Source organism: Oncorhynchus nerka, linkage group LG26 (genome assembly GCF_034236695.1).
Source record: "Oncorhynchus nerka isolate Pitt River linkage group LG26, Oner_Uvic_2.0, whole genome shotgun sequence".
In the NCBI taxonomy this organism is placed as follows: Eukaryota; Metazoa; Chordata; class Actinopteri; order Salmoniformes; family Salmonidae; genus Oncorhynchus; species Oncorhynchus nerka.
The window spans coordinates 521101-542911 of record NC_088421.1 but is presented as its reverse complement, the minus strand read 5'-3'; the positions used below and the strand labels follow the sequence as shown (position 1 = coordinate 542911).

The window sequence follows — 21811 nt, the reverse complement described above, 5'->3', positions numbered from 1 at the left end:
AGTACAATGTATTCTGGTAATAATGTTATATACACACAAAAACATTGTACTGTGCAATATAACTGTGCACCAGTTATATAACTTCTTCAATCAGTCAATACTGTATTGTACCCTTTCTCATGCAATTATCATCGGGAAAGGAATGTACAAAAATAGAAAACGTAGAATAGAAAACTTTATTTTTAGCAACCATGGTCCACAAACCGACTACCTCTAGAATGTCCTAGAATGGCCCTAGTCAAGAAACAGACCTAGGCTGCATCCCGATTCTCCACCCTTCTCCCCAAGTGTGCACTTGCACATTCCCCATAATAGTGGTGGAATCTTACACCAATCCAGTGCTTTTAAATCCATGATGGTGCACACCTAGGGAGGAGGGTGGAGAACTGGGATTCAACCATAGCCTGTAGTACGGGGTGTAGAGGCTAGGGGCCGTTTCTGGACAGGGGCCTCTTTGTAATCTTTACATCAGACTCAAGTAGCCTACAGAAAAGCCTAGCCTGCTCTTTCACATTATACAGTGCTTTCATAAAGTATTCACACCCCTAGACTATTTCCACATGTTGTTATGTTAAAGCCTGAATTTAAAATGGATTCAATTGAGATTATGTTTACAGACAATATATTTTGCCATGAACACAGAATTAAATAGAACAGTAGAATGGAGATGAATGATTACAGGATGGCCATCTTTTGATATACAGTGACTTCAGAAAGTATTCACACCCCTTGACTTTTTCCACATTTTGTGTCACTGGCCTACACACACTCTAACGTCAATGTGGAATGTTTTTTACAAATTCATTATAAATGAAAATCTGAAATGTCTTGAGTCAATAAGTATTCAACCCCTTTGTTATGGCAAGCCTAAATAGGTTCAGGAGAAAATATTTAATAAACAAGTTACATAATAAAGTTGCATTGGCTCACTCTGTGTGCAAGAATAGTGTTTAACATGATTTTGAGTGACTACCTCCTCTCTGTACCCCACACATACAGATAATTGTAAGGTCCCTCAGCCGAGCAGTGAATTTCAAAAAAAAAAAAAGCAAACATTGAATATCAGTTTGAGCATGGTGATATAAATAATTACACTTTGGATGGTGTATCAATACACCCAGTTACTACAAAGATACAGGCGTCCTTCCTAACTAAGTTGCCGGAGAGGAAGGAAATCGCTCAGGTATTACACCATGAGGCCAGCCAATGGTGACTTGAAAACAGTTACAGAGTTTAATGGCTGTGATAGGAGAAATGGAGGATGGATCAACAACCTTTTAGCAGGACAATAACCTAAAACACAAGGCCAAATATACACTGGAGTTGCTTACCAAGACAACATTGAATGTTCCTGAGTGGCCTACTTCCAGTTTTGACTTAATTAGGCTTGAAAATCTATGGCTAGACTTAAATGGATGTTTAGCAATGATCAACAACCAACTTGACAGAGCTTGAAGAATTTTAAAAATAATAAGTCGCTCTGGATAAGAGCGTCTGCTAAATGACTTAAATGTAAATGTAAATGTATAAATATTGTACAATCCAGGTGTGCAAAGCTCGTAGAGACTTACAGCTGTAATCACTGCCATAGGTGATTCTAACATGTGATTGACTCAGGGGTGTGAATACTTGTGCAAATTAGATATTTCTGTATTGTGTGTAGATGGGTGAGAGAAAACAAATCTATCTAATCAATTTTGAATTCAGGCTGTAACAAAACAATGTGGAATAAGTCAAGGGGTATGTAACAGTCTGTCAGGATCTATCACTCAACACTGATTCATGTGATTGTAAAACTATTTTAGATTGTATCTTTTACTTAAACATTTTTTTTTAAACTTCAGGTCAACAATAAAAACATCTCGTAAAAATTTAAACAATTGGGTTGATCAGCATGACCAATTGCAAAATAGCTGGTATGGTATGGGCATTACATTATAAAGTTCCATCATAACATATTACAACATATTACATATGACAACAATATTGTTCCCGTTAACCCCCCTCAATCCTTACTGATTTGCATAATTTTCACATTCCATGGAATGTGTTGTATTAAAACAATTGATTAAGACAGTACATTATCTATGCTACACTATTTTAATGCAGCAAAAAGTGCCTGGAGCTGTTACCATGCTATGGGAGACAGTGATCCAGGGTGAAGTTTCCCCTAGGTTCAGATCTGGGATAAGCTTCTCCTCCCCAATCCATTAGTGGGAAAATACAAAACTGAGCCAAGATCAGCGTCTAGGGGCAACTTCACCCTAAACCAGAGAGAGACCTGGAGTGTCCGTTACAGCCAGTCAAAAAGGAGGCTAATTTGCACCTCTGTTCAGTGCCCTGTCCTCTACTCTCTCCTCGGGGGCCAGTCATCACAGTCCCTTGTTGTAGGTCACCACCTTGCAATCGGTTGCCATTGCGATCTCCGGCTCAAGCTGAGACACCTCTATCTGTTGAAGTTGAACCAGAGAAACATGTAAACACACAATACGCCTACCAACCGTCTGCAACACCTAATAGCCTGTCACAGTACCTCTAAATCCAGAACCTTTATCGTTAGTTCTTAATTACAATTTTTTTTTTTTTTTACCTTTATTTTACTAGGCAAGTCAGTTAATAAGAACAAATTCTTATTTTCAATGACGGCCTAGGAACAGTGGGTTAACTGCCTGTTCAGGGGCAGAACGACAGATTTTGTACCTTGTCAGCTCAGGGATTTGAACTTGCAACCTTTCGGTTACTAATGCTCTAACCACTAGGCTACCCTGCCGCCCCAAGAGAGACAAGTGAAGTGTGTGTGAGGTTAATTCCTCCCAGCTGTCCAGCCAGCCTCCAGGGATAGCAGCAGCAGTGGTACCTGAGACATCTGTGGGAATAGGCTGATGGCCAGGGGCAGGGAGAGGCTGAAGGTAGCCAGACACACCAGGCTGTGGATAGGCAGCAACAGCCTCCGATTCATCTGCAGCAATGGAAGTCTAACAGACAAGAAGGGAAGCACACATTTGATATTGGCATTTGTATTGAGTACAATCTCAACACTAATACAACATTTCTTACACATGATTACAAAATGATTACACCTCCACCCTTCCAAAAAATGAAATGCCACAGAATGTTAATATGTTGAAAACATTGTCCTATCCAGGACCCTATTTTTCAGGCTTTAGGTATTGGGATGACCATAACTCAACTGACACTATTCTGATATTAATGCAGGGACTAGACAAGGCAGTACACTAAATATTTCTGACCCATCTAGAAGCATGACTTACTTTTCTAGGTAGGACATAATGATGGGAGGAAGGACAAATATTGGCATCGGGAGGACCACTCTGGTAAAGGCTGTCTCCATAATTGCCTGGGGGGAAAGAACAATATTGTGCACATGCTTCAATTCAAAATATTGCAATATGTTGGATTAAATTCCCCCTCCCATGAGGTTTGAAGGATGCAGCATATGGACATATGAGGAAAAACACATAAATATGTTTATGTTTACTAATAATAAATTATAAAATAAACCTGTTCTTACTTTATTGAACCTCATATGAAGAATCATACTGACTTCAGTCACAGACAGACTATTGAGAAACTGATTCTCCACACATTAAAAATACACATTTTGCATCGAATATAAAATGTCGACAGTTTGCAGACAAAATATTTTGCCAGGAACAGAGAACTAAATAGAACACTAGAATGGACATGATTACAGGATGGCCATCTTGGTCAGGGTATCTTTCATTCTAAATACTGATTGAATATGCTAAAACAATGAATTTGATATACAGTGCTTTCAGAAAGTATTCACGCACCTTGACTTTTCCACATTTTGTGTTACTGCCTGAATTTAAAATTGTCTGGCCTATACACAATACCCCATAATGTCAAAGTGGAATTATGTTTTCAGAATTTTTTATAAATGATTGACAAATAAAAAGCTGAAATGTTATGGCAAGCCTAAATAAGTTCATAAGTAAATATTTGCTATACAAGTCACATAAGTTGCATGAACTCACTCTGTGTGCAATAATTGTGTTTAACATGATTTTTAAATGACTACCTCATCTGTGTACCCCACACATACAGACAATTTTAAAGGTCCTTCGGTCGAGCAGTGAATGTTAAACACAGGTTGAATCTGTGTTTACAAAGACCAGGGAGGTTTTCCAATGCCTCGCAAAGAAGGGCACCTATTGGTAGATGGGTAAAAATATAAAAGCAGACATTGAATATCCCTTTGAGAACGGTGAAGTTATTCATTACACTTTGAATTGTGTATTAATACACCCAGTCACTACAAAGATACAGGTGTCCTTCCTCACTCAGTTGCTGGAGAGGAAGGAAACCGCTCAGTGATTTCACAATGAGGCTAATGGTGACTTTAAAACAGTTTAATGGCCATGATAGGAGAAAACAGAATGGATAAACAACATTGTATTTACAACACAATACTAACTTAAATGACAGAGTGAAAAGAAGGAGGCCTGTACAGAATACAAAATAAAAAAATTAAAAAACATGCATCCTGTTTGCAATAAGGCACTAAAGTAAAACTGCAAAAAAGGTGGCAAAGAAAGTAACTTTATGTCCTGAATACAAAGTGTTATGTTTGGGGCAAATCCAATATATCGCTGACTACCACTCTTCACATTTTAAAGCATGTTGGTGGCTGCATCATGTTATGGGTATGCTTGTCATCGGTAAGGACTAGGGAGTTTTTAAAAATAAAAATAAATGGAATAGACCTAAGGGAAATCCTAGAGGAAAACCTGTTTCAGTCTGCTTTCCCACAAACACTTGGAGATAAATGTACCTTTCAGCAGGACAATAACCTACAACACAAGGCCAAATGTACAATGGAGTTGGTTACCAAGACAATATGGAATGTTCCTGAGTGGCCTAGTTACAGTCTTGACTTAAATCGTCTTGAAAATCTATGGCAAGACTTGAAAATGGCTGTCTATCAATGATCAACATCCAACTTGACAGAGGTTAAACATTTTTTTAAAGAATAATGTACAAATATTGTCATAGTAGGGGCACACCCTGAAAAATCTCAATTAAAAAAATATATTAATATAAATATACAGTACCAGTCAAAATTTTGGACACACCTACTCATTCAAGGGTTTTTCTTTATTTTAACTATTTTCTACATTGTAGAATAACAGTGAAGACATCAAAACTATGAAATAACACATGAAATCATGTAGTAAGCATAAAAAGTGTTAAACAAATCAAAATATATTTGAGATTTGAGATTCTTCAAAATAGCCACCCTTTGCCTTGAAGACAGCTTTGAACACTCTTGGCATTCTCTCAACCACCTTCATGAGGTAATCACCTGAAATGAATTTCAATCAACAGGTGTGCCTTCTTAATGCGTTTCAGCCAATCAGTTGTGTTGTGACAAGGTAGGGTTGGTATACAGAAGATAGCCCTATTTGGTAAAAGACCAAGTCCATATTAGGAGCTGTTCTTGCCATAATTATTATTCTACAATGTAGAAAATAGTAAAAATAAAGAAAAATACTTGAATGAGTAGGTGTGTCAAAACCTTTGACTGATGCTGTATATTAGCGGACCGATTTAGACGTTTTTTTTTCTGGCTTTAACACAACAAAATGTGGAATAAGTCAAGAGGTATGCATACTTTCTGAAGGCACTGTATCTGCACAGTATGTTTGATAGCTAGCGAGTGGAATGACTCCATTCATTTTCTCTCTGTGGCCAGGAAGGAAACAGTATTTTTATAAAGGCTTGTGCGAGAGGTCTCACTGATGACCAGCCACTCACATGTTTGGCAGCAATCTTTGAGGAGCCCAATATGTTCCCATTTTCGTCCAGCACGTCGACGCCCTCCGACAGCTCATTGTGCCTCATGAGGCCCACGTTGCAAATGTTGGCACTGGCTGAGTAAGCAGAGAATACTGGTTGTGACAGTGGCAATGCCTGACATTCAGCGGAGATTGAGACCTACCCATTTGAATACTCTAAAAACGTATATTTCCTTCCTCCCATTCTTGAAGTAATCACTGATCTGACACTACTAGAATAGTCAGATAGGTGCAGTGAAATGTTGATTTTTTTTACAGGGTCAGCCGTGGCACCCCTGGAGCAAATTAGGGTTAAGTGCCTTGCTCACAGGCACATCAGATTTTTCACCTTGTCAGCTCCAGTTTTTGAACCACCGACTTTTTGGTTACTGGCCCGACGCTCTAACCACTAGGCTACCTGCCGCCGACTACTTTAGGGATGGCAGGAAGGAAGGATGCATTTTAAGAGTATTCCAACAGGGCCAATGTATCTATTTCATCTGGATTTGTTTTGAGTATTCCGCTTCAGCATGTGAGGTCTATAGACAGGCCCTTAGTAAGCACATAGGTTTCACATTTACAACTGGGGAGAGCTTATAGTACAACCTTGACAATATTGAACAGAGATCTATGTAGTAGGAGGGTAGCTATTAGCTACACAATGCTAACCATACAAAGCTTATAGAGAAGAAACCGGCAGCAAAGCTCTGCCTCCTCTGACACCAAATGTTTTGCAGCTCTTGTTAAAGGTGATTTATCCCTGTGTTTGATGCAAAGCTCTATTAACAAAAAGGAGAAGACCTACATACAGGACAGACGGAGAATGAACCCAAAAGTAAACGCAGTGCAGCCTATTCATTTGCACCTGTAGCTCATATTACTTTGTGACAAACTGATTTTAAATCAAGTCTAGATGTTCACATTAATACTATATTAATGTTTTTTTATTCAAATGATTTACGAATACTTACCCACAGCTGGGAAAGGGATGAGTCTCTGTATTATCATTCGGGTCGCTGGACTCAACCTGTTGGCTTTCTGAATCAGTACATTCAGTCCTACCTGAACAACACAGCACAAAGTTTAGGATACACTCTAAAACCACAGGAGGCTGCTGAGGGGAGGGTGGCTCATAATAATGGCTGGAATGGAATGGTATCAAACACATGGAAACCATGTATTGGATGTGTTCCATACTATTCCATTCATTCCGTTTCAGCCATCACTATGAGCCTGTCCTCCCCAATTAAGGTGCTATTGGCCGCCTGTGCTCTAAACCCATTTAACACGTTACATATAGCAGAAATAGGCCGGACAGAATCGCTGAAACTGAATATTCATTCCCATACATGTATAATAATCATCAACTGACCGCAAGAGAGACAGCACTGGTCACAGCTCCGAAGTAACCTTGAAGAAACGTGGATGTCGGTGTAGGCTAATATGAACAACAACACGAATGACTTAGTATCTCACAGCCTCTTACGTAAGGCTAACATTGGCTAAAATCACTCTCTTGAATACTAAAACCTTGAATGGAAAATGTACACTTTGACATCAGTCACATGTTCAAAACACTTTCTATACTGTACATCTGGGTGGTGTTAATTAGAGAAAACCATAGCTAAACGTGTTGCAACGGAAAACAAACATGTGTGTCTCTTATTGCACAAGTCCATGTAGTCCCTCGCAGTTTCAGTCCATTTTCTTCTATTTGGTGCCTAATGGACATGAGCCATGGCTAAAATGAAGGAAGTCTACAGCGCCAGATGCAGGAGATGCAGTGCTAGTTGCTATGGAGCAGCACAGTATGTGGACCAAAAACACTGACACAGAATTGTAATTCAATAGCTTTTCTGAGAATCAAGCCGTAAATAATATAAATGATCCTCTCATACACTACCTTGGTAGCATCATACACTACCTTAGTAGCATTGCGGTTTGAGTAGTTGACACAGGCATTGTGACTCTGGTTAAGCCACTGAAAGGAAAAAAAAATAACATTCCGTGAAATTCAATTACATCACTTTACCTCACTGGGAAGGAGAGAGTATCCAATGTGGATATTAACAGCATGGGACCATTATTGCTGAAAAGGTTGTTTGTAATGTCTTTACCTGCCAGAAAATGGTGGATACCACAGTCTGATTTGGAAGAAGAAGGCCCACAACCTAGAATAGGCCAGACAGGGAGACAATAGTGCAACTGCTCTAGTCTTGCAAGGTCTCCAGAATGACTGCTTCCCTCGAAACCAAAAAGTCAGTACAACCAACAGTGTATTATTAAACAAGTGACCATACCAGATGTTACACGTATTTACATACAGTAATCATCTTCAGGACAAAGTTGAATATTGTATCCATAGATACATATGAAATACAGTAATAATTTCATATAAGACTTACAATTGGTGTTCCAAATGGGACATAACCTGTTTAGACGCAAAAAAAGATATAAAATCAGTGTAAAAATTACCATTAACAAAATAAAAGTCACACTGGTGAAAATCTTCACTTGGAAGTCATACCTGACATTCGAAAAGGCATGAAAATCTTATCTCCTGTGTCAGGATGAATGATGGCCTGCATTCAGATAAGAGAAGAGTGTGACATCATCATCATGCTTCCAAGAGGAGAGGGAAAATGTATGTATGGCAATACATGCAGTTGAAGTTGGAAGTCCAACTTAGGTTGGAGTTATTAAAACTTGTCTTTCAACCACTCCACAAATGTATTATTAACAAACTATAGTTTTGGCATGACACAAGGAATTTTTCCAACAATTGTTTACAGACAGATTATTTCACTTATAATTCATTGTATCACAATTCCAGTGTGTCAGAAGTTTAGATACACTAAGTTGACTGTGCCTTTAAACTGCTTGGAAAATTCCAGAAAATTATGTCATGGTTTTAGAAGGTTTTGATAAATGATGTCAATTAGCCTGAGTCAATTGGAGGTGTACCTGTGGATGTAATTCAAGGCCTACCTTCAAACTCAGTGCCTCTTTGCTTGACATCATGAGAAAAATCAAAAGAAATCAGCCAAGACCTCAGAAAAAAATGGTAGACCTCCACAAGTCTGGTTCATCCTTGGGATCAATTTCCAAATGCCTGATGGTACCACATTCATCTGTACAAACAATAGTACGCAAGTATAAGCACCATGGGACCACGCCGCCATCATACCACTCAGGAAGGAGACGCGTTCAGTCTCCTAGAGATGAATGTACTTTGGTGCAAAATGTGAAAATCAATCCCAGAACAACATCAAAGGACCTTGTGAAGATTCTGGAGGAAACAGGTACAAAAGTATCTATATGGGGAGAAAGATCGTACTTTTTGGAGAAATGTCCTCTGGTCTGATGAAACAAAAATAGAACTGTTTGGCCATAATGACCATCGTTATTTTTGGAGGAAAAAGGGGGAAGCTTGCAAGCCGAAGAACACCATCCCAACCGTGAAGCACAGTGGTGGCAGCATCATGTTGTGGGGGTGCTTTGCTGCAGGAGGGACTGGCGCACTTCACAAAATAGATGGCAACATGGCAGAACTGAAAAAGTGATTACGAGCAAGGAGGCCTTACAAACCTGACTCAGTTACACCAGCACTGTCAGGAGGAATGGGCCAAAATTCACCCAACTTATTGTGGGACGCTTGTGGAAGGCTACCCGAAATGTTTGACTCCAGTTAAACAATTTAAAGGCAATGCTACCAAATACTAATTGAGTGTATGTAAACTTCTGACTCACTGGGAATGTGATGAAATAAATAAAAGCTGAAAAAAATAATTATCTCTACTATTATTCTGACATTTCACATTCTTAAAATAAAGTGGTGATCCTAACTGACCTAAGACAGGGAATTTTTACTAGGGTTAAATGTCAGGATTTGTGAAAAACTGAGTTTAAATGTACTTGGCTAAGGGGTAAGTAAACTTCCAACTTCAACTGTACATGGGGTCACAATGGGGTCAGACTGCTTTATACGAACAGACGTGTGCCACAACTTACCTGCGTGACCTTTTGGGCTTCCCATAGCTAAATAGTTTAAAAAAACAGCTATGTCAGTTCAGCACAGTGAAGGAAAATGTTGGGCAGCTGAATGTATGGAGTGTGTTACAGCTACACATTGAAAGTGTCAAACATTATGCTTAAAATAAAATTACATTTTGGAAAAGTATGTATTCTGTAACACTGACAAAGGAATTTCTGAAAAACAAAAAGCTAACCTGTAGATCAGAAACTCCCGGTGGTAGTTTTCCGTGTTTAAATTCATCCAGGAGCTTAATGCATTCTGTCAATCGTCTCTGGAGAGATAAGAGTCATTTGAGTCAACAAGATAATTAATAATAGGTAGGTTTCGAGTTAATGTGTTATCTCATAGAAGGAAATCGGGCATCTTTAGCCCAGTGGGCCAGTCCCAAAATTATTTTGAGCAGAATTAACAATGGGCTAACAATGGGGCCTTTGAGAGAAAAATGGGCTGGTGTATGAGAAATTTGTGGGTCAATTTCTGTTCCTAGTCCTACCCTGTGTTATCTGACTTGATTCCAGATCTAAAGTATTGGACGGTATTTTCCTGTTGCCACCGTTCCCAAGTCTCATATATAAGTCCGGTCTCTTACAAAAACCAATTGCTGAAGTAGTAAAACAGTACGTGGATTGATGTTTTCAACTGTACCTTACCTCAGACACAAAGAGTGTGCTGGGGTCAATGATCTCTACAAAGTGTTTCAGCCGGCCAAGAAATGAACTCTGGAAAAGACAAAGCAAGTAGTTAATTTTTGATGAGAAAATGCAATACCAAATCTTAACACCCCATCTCTCTGTAAATAGGTAGCACACTTGTATGTGAGGGGGACTGAATGAGGGGGAAATCAGGGGAAAGAGGGAGAGAACATCTTCAATGGCTATGTACGTTATCAGTGGTGCACAGAGTGGGTGGGACCTCGCACAAAATTCAAACCACCCTATTCATTCCTTTATTGTATACCATTAACGATAGTAACAACATTGCTTGTGCACATCTTCAATAATCCAGTCCCACTCTAAACAAAAGATAACTTTTAAGGCTCATTGAAGCCTTCATAAACCCTTCATAAGGCAAATATGGATGCCTCAGAAATCCTCCATAAGCAAATCACATGTTATGTGAAGGGTGACAAAAAGGTTATGCAACATTTTCCAAAGCAGTAGACCTAAGGACAATTTCTATCAACCTTTACGTAGTATTATATTACTTACAAATGCTTTGTGAAGCTATGTAGGGCTTATGAATACTTTATGAATGCCTTAATACATTTTAGTCGTATAGTCAGATGATCTTTAATAACGTGTTGTTTGTGGGTACCCAAATTCAACATTTAAATAAGTGGTTAAACTGCTAACTGTTGTTTAGAGTTAAATTACTTGAAAATATTTGAGGGATACAAAGTAAGACAGAACAGATGTGTGGGTTGACTCTTAAGACACAGTGCACTTGAGCATGTTTTCGTCACCCCTCTTTCGCAGAGTCCTTCTTACTTGTTTACATTCATGCCTAGTGTCTCTTGGTATCTTTCCAATGTATAACTCTTATTCAGTGGTGTAAAGTACTTAAGTAAAAATACTTTAAAATACTACTTAATTAATTTTGGGGGGTATCTGTACTTTACTTTTTATATTTGACAACTTTTACTTCACTATGTTCCTAAAGAAAATAAATGTACATTTTACTCCATACATTTTCCCTGGCACCCAAAAGTACTCGTTACATTTTGAATGGCTAGCAGGACAGGAATATTGTCAAATTCATGCACTTATCAAGAGAACATCCATGGTCATCCCTATTACCTCTAATCTGGCGGACTCAATGAACACAAATATTTAGTTTTTTGGAAAATTATGTTGGAGTGTGAACCTGGCTATTCGTAAATAAATTAAAACAAGAAAATGGTGCAGTCTGGTTTGCTTAATATACGGAATTGTATATGATTTATACTCACTCTCAATACTTAAGTATATTTTAGCTATTACATTTACTTTTGATACTTAAGTATATTTAAAACCAAATACCTTCAGACTTTTACTCAAGTAGTATTTTACTGGGTGACTTTCACTTTTACTTGTGTAATTCTCAATTAAGGCATCTTTACTTTTACTCAAGTATAACAGTTTGGATACTTTTTTCACCACTGCTCTTATTTTATATTTATTTTTAGAATGAGACATACACTACCGTTCAAAAGTTTGGGGTCACTTAGAAATGTCCTTGTTTTTGAAAGAAAAGCACATTTTATGTCCATTAAAATAACATCAAATTGATCAGAAATACAGTGTAGACATTGTTAATGTTGTAAATGACTATTGTAGTTGGAAACGGCAGATTTTTAATGGAATATCTACATAGGTGTACAGAGGACCATTATCAGCAACCATTTCTCCTGTGTTCCAAAGGCACGTTGTGTTAGCTAATCCAAGTTGATCATTTTAAAAGGCTAATTGATCATTAGAAAACCCTTTGGCAATTATGTTAGCACATCTGAAAACTGTTGTTCTGATTAAAGAAGCAATAAAACGGGCCTTCTTTCGACTAGTTGAGTATCTGGAGCATCAGCATTTGTGTGTTCGATTACAGGCTCAAAACGGCCAGAAACAAAGAACTTTCTTCTGAAACTTGTCAGTCTATTCTTGTTCTGAGAAATTAAGACTATTCCAAATTGTCAAGAGTTCCACTGTCCAGTGTGTGTTCTTTTTCCCCATCTTAATCTTTTCTTTTTATTGGCCAGTCTGAGATATGGCTTTTTCTTTGCAACTCTGCCTAGAAGGCCAGCATCCCGTAGTTGCCTCTTCACTGTTGATGTTGAGACTGGTGTTTGCGGGTACTATTTAATGAAGCTGCCAGTTGAGGACTTGTGAGGCGTCTGTTTCTCAAACCACGCCACTTTCTATTCTGGTTAAAGCCAGTTTGCTCTGTTCTGTGAAGGGACTAGTATACAGCGTTGTACGAGATCTTCAGTTTCTTGGCAATTTCTCACATGGAATAGCCTTAATATATTAAATACACACACATAGTGGCAAGAAAAAGTATGTGAACCCTTTGGAATTATTTTGACAGTTTTGTAGGGATTGATACATTTTCCATAAGGTAAAATCAAGTCTGAAATTTCAAAGTGTAAATTACTAACTCCAGAAGCCTTTTTCATCCTCAAATACACTACAAGTCATCCATCAACAGGGTGATCAAATTAAGATGCCACCTCTGTACACATGGGCTGTGAAGACATTTATATATGGGCTGTGAGGACACTGAATAACAAAAGGATACACAGATTATGCAGAAGTCCAGGTAATTCCACATACTTTTTCTTGCCACTGTATATATAAAATCCTTGTCTAACTGTTCTGAACTTTAATGTATTTGTACGTTTATGTGGGCCCCAGGAAGAGTAGCTGCTGCATGTGCAGTAGCTAATGGGGATCCTAATGAACTAAACTAAACTTGGTGGTGAAACATTTTGTTTCACTAGATGGGCCCGGCCGTACATTGTGAGCCAACAGTTTGAAAAGGCCTGATGGCAGTGCTTGCCAAGATTCAATTTGGCAAAACAGATGGACTGAAACATGGCAGCTTCAATCAGATGCCTTCAAGCCATGCATCACTTATGAAAGGCAGGAGACAAAAGGCAAGACGGGAGAGTTCGTCCCTCCATATTCATTATCTTTCCTACATTCAGTTTGAATTGAAAACAGACTCCTCCACCTCTAATGCCATGTAATTATGAAGAATGCAGTAGCTACCATTCTGTAAGTCTGTGTATCCTTTTGTTATTCAGTGTCCTCACAGCCCATATATAAATGTCTTCACAGCTCATGTGTACAGAGGTGGGATATTAATTTGATCACCCTGTTGCTGGATAACTTGTGGTGTATTTGAGGATGAAAAAGGCTTCTGAAGTTAGTAATTTACACTTTGAAATTTCAGACTTGATTTTACCTTACGGAAAATGTATCAACCCCTACAAAACTGTCCATTAATTATAACCCACAAAATAATTCAAATTTCCTGTTGATGCAGGATTGTTTTTCTGCTGTAGCAAACTGGCTCAAATTAAGTTCCTGCATCTGCAGCGCTGCTGTAGCTCCAGTTTTGTCTGGGAGAAGAGCACAGGCTCCATGTGAGAAGACTGTTTTAATTATGCATGTGCTTCAGTTCTCCAGAGAATACACAACACACAGCTAGCAGAGATGTCTCACGGGCAGCAGCAAAAGAAGTCAGTGAGATTCAAGACCTGGCCTAATTTTAACTGGTGTGATGCAACGAACTGAAAATGTTACTGCATATGCCTTTTTTTACCATAAGCCAACCTGTGCTGAAGATTTTTGGGCCACAAAATATGGACGGATGCTCTATTCGTGAAACAATGAAACCTTCCATCATCCATTGATAAATGCAGCGTTTGACATCATATGACTGGAGGCTTGTAATGATAAAAATCAAAATTGCTATTGCAGGATGATTCAATATTTCACATGAACAAAATGATTTTGGTTTTGCAATTGCATCAGAGGTTGCGAAATGGAGGTCTAAATAGACTTAAGCCTCTTGGAGCTGTGAGAAGAGACTCACAATAGCCCGTGTAAATGACTATCTTTCAAGTATCAAGTTCATTAGTCTTATGTACGGGATACACATGGTATACATCGTCCTACGGAATTCTTACTTGCAGGTTCCTTCCCGACAATGCAACAATAAGAAATAAGAAAACAAAGTAATGGCTCAGTAGAATAAACATTTTAGCATAGGTATAATACTACAGGAAGGCACAATATTGTCCAATATTTACACATGTTTTGGGGAAGGGGGGATTGTGTGTGTGTGTGTGTGTGTGTGTGTGTGTGTGTGTGTGTGTGTGTGTGTCATAGTGCTGAGTGATTGGTGTTTTTTGAGGTCGTTTCGGCGTCGGTTTGTTTATGATTTCGTCCAGTGATAGTAGTGACTGCCCATTACTGCTTATCACTTATTAACTCCAGTCTAATTTATTCACATTACTTTAAAATATTTAAATTGTGTATATTACATTTGTTTTATTTGATGACTTTATTATTTAATTCCAAGTCATCATCTCTATAGAGCTGCTAGCTATGCTGTCTGACAAAAATCACTATTTTAGTAGTTCTTCAATGTAAATAAGGCATACTTTTATGACTGCTGAATACCATCTATTAATCACATAGATAATGTATTTTCAGGTAAAGATACTTCATGAAGCAAATACTCTCTACCCACTTATTATACCTCAGTGTCTATCCCTCTCGATCACGCATTCTGTCTCTTTTACATAGCAGGCGTAAAAGAAACACAGAACGCAATGGATTATGGTCATTGTAATTAATTACCACATTTTCTGTGCAAAACTATGTAGAATATAGGCCTATTGGAATCTACAACTCCCTACTACATCACACAGTTCTGGTTTGATCTGATATATCTCTAGAGAAGCTTTCCATTGACCTCCGAAAAAAACGAATTGACATTTTGGTTAATCGCACTAGTGTTGCGCGCGCGCGTGTGTGTGTGTGTGTGTGTGTGTGTGTGTGTGTGTGTGTGTGTGTGTGTGTGTGTATGTGTGTGTTATGCAGGGTTGGGTAGGTTACTTTCTAAATGTAATCTTCTACAGTTATTAATTACCTGTCCAAAACTGTAATCAGTAATAACTTTAGGATTACCCAAACTCAGTATTGTAATTACTTGTGATTACTTTCAGGTACTTTTAGATCACTTGCCCCTTATGAGGTTCAGGTTAGTAGCTGGCACAGCCACAAAGTCATACTATTTGATTTTAAACCTAACCTTAACCACACTGCTAACCCTAATGCCTAACTATAACCTTAAATTAATACCAAAAATACTTTTACAATATAGCTTATTTTGACTTTGCAGTTGGCCCAACTAACATAAATCGCTCAGTTCTGCCTTTATCATGGAGGACTGATTGGGCTCATTGCTTTGAGTTGAAAAATAAATGCTGCTCTCTGAATGGCATGCTTGAACACTGAAAAAGTGCTATTTGTACATGAAAAACAAAATGGTAATTTTCCATTAAGAAAATAAAAAGCCCCACTCCTGGTCTTCTTAAAATTAAATGTGTTTTTGACAGCATGGAACTCAAACTTTCATTCTGGACTATGCAGCTGTTGCAACAGTGTATTTTTCACTGGCTGTCCACCGGAGGCATATTCATTACTCTGCTTCTGATGCAAAACATTTCTTAAACAGAAGCAAACGGAATGAAACGAGGAGGGACCTACCTGAATTTGTTCAATAAAAACTCTTGTTTTGCTCTTCTTGCTTCCGTGTGATTCTTAAACTGTAAACGGTTTCTCTAATAAATATACCCCTGGTCGCAAAAACAATGATTGAGGGACAGCTTAAACTTCTTCAATTCAACCAATTGGGTTAAAATACACATACATTTGTGAACAGCAATCCACAACAACCACAATCCGTAAGGCGCATATAAATGAGAGCAGCAGTGTGATTCACATCAATGTGCTATGTAGTCTAGATATCAATAATAAGAGATATCAGTATCGTCCGTCCGTTGGTTACGTACCACGGTTGTAGTCCTTATCTCCAAACGTTTATTCAAGTAGGATTATCTTTGGATGCCGACAGCGGTCGCACCATTGGAATACAAAGCTTTTGGACTGTAGCCTACAAAAGCCTAATCCTTGTCTTTTCCCGCGATCCATCAAACACATTTGGTGCGTCGTCATAGTGGTCTCTAATTTGTGGTCAGACTCGCTCAGGCAGAACAAACTTAAAACATGCACCTTTTTTTTTTTAATGCTGATTGGAATGTCATTGAGAAAACAGAAAGGTGTCCCCAAAATAATTCTGAATTTAAAAGTTATCCTCGAAGTAATAATCTAGTTTTTCAAAAATATGTGTAATCTGATTACAATATTTTAGCTGATAATGAATTGCAGTTAGTTTTCTTTGTAATCCGTTACACCCTAACCCTGGTGCTGAGGTGCGGAGAGTTAGTGCAAGTGGTCATTCTAGTGTCTTGTAGATGGAAACTGTCTCTGAGCATGTTGGCATCAGACCTCATGAGCCGATACAGTCTGCCCAATGGTAAGGGAGTGAATAGCTCATGGCTGGGGTGTGTGGGTCCTTGATGCTGCAGGCCTTTCTCAGGCACCATTTCGAGTAGATGTCCTGGATGGGTGGGAGCACAGTCCCAGTGATGTACACAGATGTCTTCACCACCCACTGGAGGGCCATGTGGTTGTGGATGGAGCAATTCCCGTATCAGGCCGTGATGCAACTGGTCAGAACCCTCTATATTTTGAAGAGGTAGTATTTGGAGAGGACTGGGTGGCATTCCGATTTTCTTCAGCTGGATGTAGAGACGCAGTTGCACCTTCTTGACAAGAGTGGTGGTGTTGTTGGTCCATGTCAAGTCCTCGTGAGGTGGACGCCAAGGAACTTAAAACTGCTGACTCTCTCTACTGCAGTCCCATTGATGTGGATCGGGGCATGTTACCTCCTCTGCTTCCTGAAGTCAACAATCAACTCCTTGGTTTTGCTGAAGTTGAGGGAGAGGTTGTTGTCCTGGCACCACAATGCCAGTTCACATACCTTCCCCTATAAGCTGACTCATCGTTGTTGGTTATCAGGCCTACAACCATGGTGTCGTCAGCAAACTTGATGGAGTTGTGTAATTCAAAACCGCTCAGTTGTGGGTGAACAAAGGGTACAGCATGGTGATACCAATAGTGTTGAATGCTGAACTGTAGTCAATAAACAGCATTCTCACATACAGTGCATTCGGAAAGTATTCAGACTAGGGATGCACAATATATCGGGTGAGCATATCGGAATCGGCCGATATTAGTGGTACGTGCAATGTGCCAACGTCCAACCTCAAAATATAAAATCAGTCAATTTAAATAAATCAGTCAATTTAAATCAATTCATTAGGGCCTAATCTATGGATTTCACATGACTGGGCAGGGGCACAGCCATGGGTGGTCCAGGGAAGGGCATAGTCTGTCTAAAGGTAGACAGACCATTAATCTGGCACACATTGCAACAGGATGACCCAGATTCTTAGGAGCTGAACTATCTGATGTTTGCCTGGCTATCCAAACTCCTTGCTCCAGCCGAACACTACGCAACGCCCATGGAGGATAGTTTCTTCTTCGCAATGAGTCTGGATAGTCCCAGTCGGTATTAGATAGAACGTCGAAGTCCTATTGTGAAAACAACCTGTGGTTACCCCATTGGCTACGTGTAGCCTAATTGGACACCGGGTCCCCCATGCAGAATAGCCTGAAGCCACATGGCTCTTCTTGCAGGCTCTATTTCCCTATGTGGGAGCATTGCGAACCATAGGTTGGGATTTTTGACCTGGTTACATTGAACAAGACAGCAGCTTTTCGGTATGTTTTGTTATTTCTGTGTAACAAAAAATCTACAGAGAAGTTGGCTCTTTTACAATGCAGGTCAATGGGAAAGAATGTTTGCTTTCTCCAATTTGGGGGAGTAGTCAAGGGGAATTCCTTCTTAAGACCTGAATATCGACTCAGAATTCTTTCTTATGACCTGAATACCTCCCTGACGATTTCTAGAACGCAAATACATTCTAACCATTCTGATTGGTCCCAGCAATCGGTGGGTTGGGCCAGAGCCAGAACACAAATGGGTAAAGCGCCATTTAAAAATGTCATTAGCTTTGATAATCTGATTGGTTACAGATTATTCAATCACTGATGACTTTGTTTTGTACAACACCCCTCACCTCAAACATAGCGCAGCAGAATAATTTAGTTTTGGTCATTAGAAGAGGCATATTTAAATGGTTGGAAGTAGGGATGCACGATATATCGGTGAACATATCGGAATCGGAAGATATTAGCTAAAAATGCCAACATCGGTATCGATGTCTAGTTTAACGCTGATGTGGAAAACTGATGTCAAAGCTGACATGTATACATATATAACGTGGGTACATGAAGTAATGACGCCACGTAAAATGTTGCGCTATACATGCAACACAGCATTCCTAAACAAGCCTGCAATGTCTGCTATTTGGATCGAGGAGTCAACAAGTCGAGCAGTCATTTGAAAGAGTAACAAAATTTCTGCGAGACAACTCAAAGGCGAAATCCATTAAAGCCAAGATAATGGAATTCATTGCCCTTGACAATTAACCGTTCTCTGTCGTGGGTGATGTTGGCTTTCGCCGACTGGTTGAGCATCGGTACACACTACCAAGTGTTCTATTTTTCAGATGTTGCCCTACCAGAGTTACACAGTAATAGCATCACTGCTATTAGCTTCACGACATACATACTATGGAACGCCGTTTGGGTCTTTGCGTGTCAAAAAAGATACAGTAGCACTGGCAAAGCTGTACAAAAAAAGTCTGCAAACAAGGAAACACCGGCCACGAACGATGTGTTTATAATACCGCGTTGGTAATAAAGTATAATTTGTTCGACCGTAACTTCTGAGGTAGCTAGCTTTAGCAACTTAACCCTGTTGCCCAAAGCTAACGTTATAAGCAGCCGGCTAGCTTCATCTGGCTAATGAGGCGTGGCCGGACCATGTCATGTGTTGTGAAGCTAGCCACAAAAAGGATTAGGCACAATAGTGGAATTTGCGGTTTTCCGTCAAAATAAAAGTACATCATTGACAGTGATGCAAATAAATACAAATAGTAAAATTATGCCATCCTTTTATTTTGAAGGCTAACTGCAAAGTCCACTGTTGTGGCTAATCCTTATTGTGGCTAGCTTCACATAGATGGGTCCGACCATTAATCAAATAAAAACTGAATTATAAATTTGAGTTATTTTAGACGATGACACCTAACTAGCTACTGAAACAGATTATGTTGTTTTGCTATGTTTTTGGGGAAGAACATTGTTTGCATCCATGAGCTAGTAAGCTTTTATTTTATGACCAGCACTGTAGGTGTGCGAGACAACTTTACATCATAGCATACGTATCGATGAATCGTTGTGACATAAAATACAAGTGATAGTTATTACACGTTGATTACACTACGTAATTTTTTTTATGAATGAGTTAAATTATTATGTGACGTGCAGTCATATTCAGGTCCTGATTGGTCAACAAGCTTATTTGACACGTCAAATAGTGTTAAATAGTATATTTTTTGACACGCAAAGACCCAAACGCCGTTCCATAGAAATCCTGGTTGAGAATGAAACAACTGAACAACTGATCAACGAAACAGCACAGCAAGTAAGTGATTTTTTTTTGTTTTGATTATGTTTTACTGGTAATGGGGACATACGTAAATGCTAACAGAATAGCTTTTTGGTCAGTGTGGTGTGTGTAACCTTTATTTAACTAGGCAAGTTGGTTACGAACAAAAAGACAATTCCGGACGACGCTGGGCCAATTGTGTGCCGCCCTATGGGACTCCCAATCACGGCCGGATGTGATACAGCTTGGATTCGAACCAGGGACTGTAGTGACGCCTCTTGTGTGTTAACTATTTAAACTGTATTAGAATGCTTAAAAAGCCACTAAAATGTTAAATATCAATTAGCTTTATCGGTATCGTTTTTTTATGGCAAGGAAAATAAGTATTGGCCAAAAATGTCATTTCGGTGCATCACTAGTTGGAAGGAACACATTTTTTTTAAACAAAATGATGAGGCCTACATAAATTCTTACTTTACTTTTTTATCCCTCATGAAGGTTTCAGATTATGCCGAGAGATAAAAAGGCGCAAAGAGATAAAAATAATCCGGATGTCATATAAAATGTAATAATAAAGCTATTCAATTATATTTAGGCTGTTCTATATGCCTATTCAGTGCAGTCTACTTAAGTGTAATAAAGAACCTGAAAAAATCTAGAACATTTTGGCAATTATTTTAAAAGTAAGACTACTGCTGATTTACAAATCAGGCACGCAAAAAGTTTGGATCCATTATTAGGACCATAGGATGTTCGCAAAATATTTTAGCCTCAGCATTTAGCTACAGTGGGGCTGCCAACCCTGCTATCATCTCCGAAACACATCCCCGCCCCTCGTTTTCGCTACTTGTTTAATTTCAAGAAAGTAGGATACTTTCTTGCATTTGCACAGAACATAAACAGGATTGCACTACAAAGATTTTACAAACATGTATCGAGCGGACATCAGAGGCAACTTTCGTACAAAGTCACAAGCAGCGAGCATAATGATGTGATCGCAGGCAGAGGTCGGATCTAATAGTGTTTTTTGTGCACTCGTAGAGATAACAAACTATGGGATTAATGATACAAAAAGTTTAAAAAATATGCTTTACCTGATCATATCGGGGTTTTCCAAGCTGGAATGCAGGACAGGCTGCAGATTCCGCCATGATATCGGATAAGTATTTGTTTATAAATAAAGTCAATCATGAAACGGGATTTTTAAGTAGTGAACTAGCTATACTCCGTGAAACTAGAGAAGCAATTAATCGCAATGTTATTTGGGAGGTGTAGTTTCTGTCATCTCCAGTTACACAGCGAAAGTTATACAAGATGACTACACATCCCAAAAAATTGATCAGTTGAAAATAGGTTGCATAACTGTTTTTGTGTTATGGCAGAGAGGAAGAGGCGAAGCGAGAGGTTTTACTTCGCCCAAAATCTGTCCCATGAAAATAAGGGACACACTCTTTCCACTGCATTTCGCCTGGTGTGCAAGGACTGCACGGAGTGCGTCCACGTTGCGTCCACGTTCAACCAAGAACCCTCGATGTGTAACGTAAACTCGTACATCGCCTTGGTCCGTACAATTGCCCTTATTTTAGCTCCCCAAAAACGTAATACCTCCAGATCAACTGTAATGTCAATACCATTGTAAAGCCCAATTTCTCCCCTTTCCAACAGAATCAATTACATGACCTAAACGCTACCCGTTTCTGCATAATTCAAGCAGGCAAGGGTCTTTTTAAAAATGGCAGGTGGGGAAGCGAAACTAATGCGTGATAGT

The 21811-nt window shown here is 39.0% G+C and overlaps 1 protein-coding gene across 3 annotated transcripts; it reads right to left on the bottom strand.

Annotated features, from left to right (window-relative positions):
- Nucleotides 1–162: 162 nt before the first annotated feature.
- Nucleotides 163–21368, bottom strand: sfxn5b (sideroflexin 5b). 3 transcript variants are annotated; one of them, XM_029635198.2, is made up of 14 exons: nucleotides 21138–21367; nucleotides 10506–10574; nucleotides 10049–10126; nucleotides 9831–9857; nucleotides 8347–8401; nucleotides 8225–8250; nucleotides 7937–7990; nucleotides 7723–7800; nucleotides 7192–7257; nucleotides 6791–6881; nucleotides 5800–5915; nucleotides 3273–3358; nucleotides 2858–2975; nucleotides 163–2450 (listed from the first exon to the last, which is right to left on the bottom strand). In XM_029635198.2, the coding sequence occupies exons 1-14, from the start codon at nucleotides 21192–21194 to the stop codon at nucleotides 2373–2375; spliced, it is 999 nt and encodes a 332-aa protein (XP_029491058.1). In that variant the 5' UTR covers nucleotides 21195–21367; the 3' UTR covers nucleotides 163–2372. The 3 variants fall into 3 exon arrangements, with proteins under 3 accessions (XP_029491058.1, XP_029491059.1, XP_029491060.1); XM_029635199.2 differs by having other exon boundaries at nucleotides 7744–7800; nucleotides 21138–21366; XM_029635200.2 differs by lacking the exon at nucleotides 9831–9857 and having other exon boundaries at nucleotides 21138–21368.
- Nucleotides 21369–21811: the final 443 nt, after the last annotated feature.

Coding starts and splice junctions, on each gene's coding strand:
- sfxn5b (XM_029635198.2), bottom strand. CDS start 21,194: ATGGCGGAATCTGCAGCCTGTCCTGCATTCCAGCTTGGAAAACCCCGA. Junction 9,858..10,048: donor CGGGAGTTTCTGATCTACAG/GTTAGCTTTTTG, acceptor TAAACTATTTAG/CTATGGGAAGCCCAAAAGGT. Junction 7,801..7,936: donor TATCCACCATTTTCTGGCAG/GTAAAGACATTA, acceptor TTTTCCTTTCAG/TGGCTTAACCAGAGTCACAA.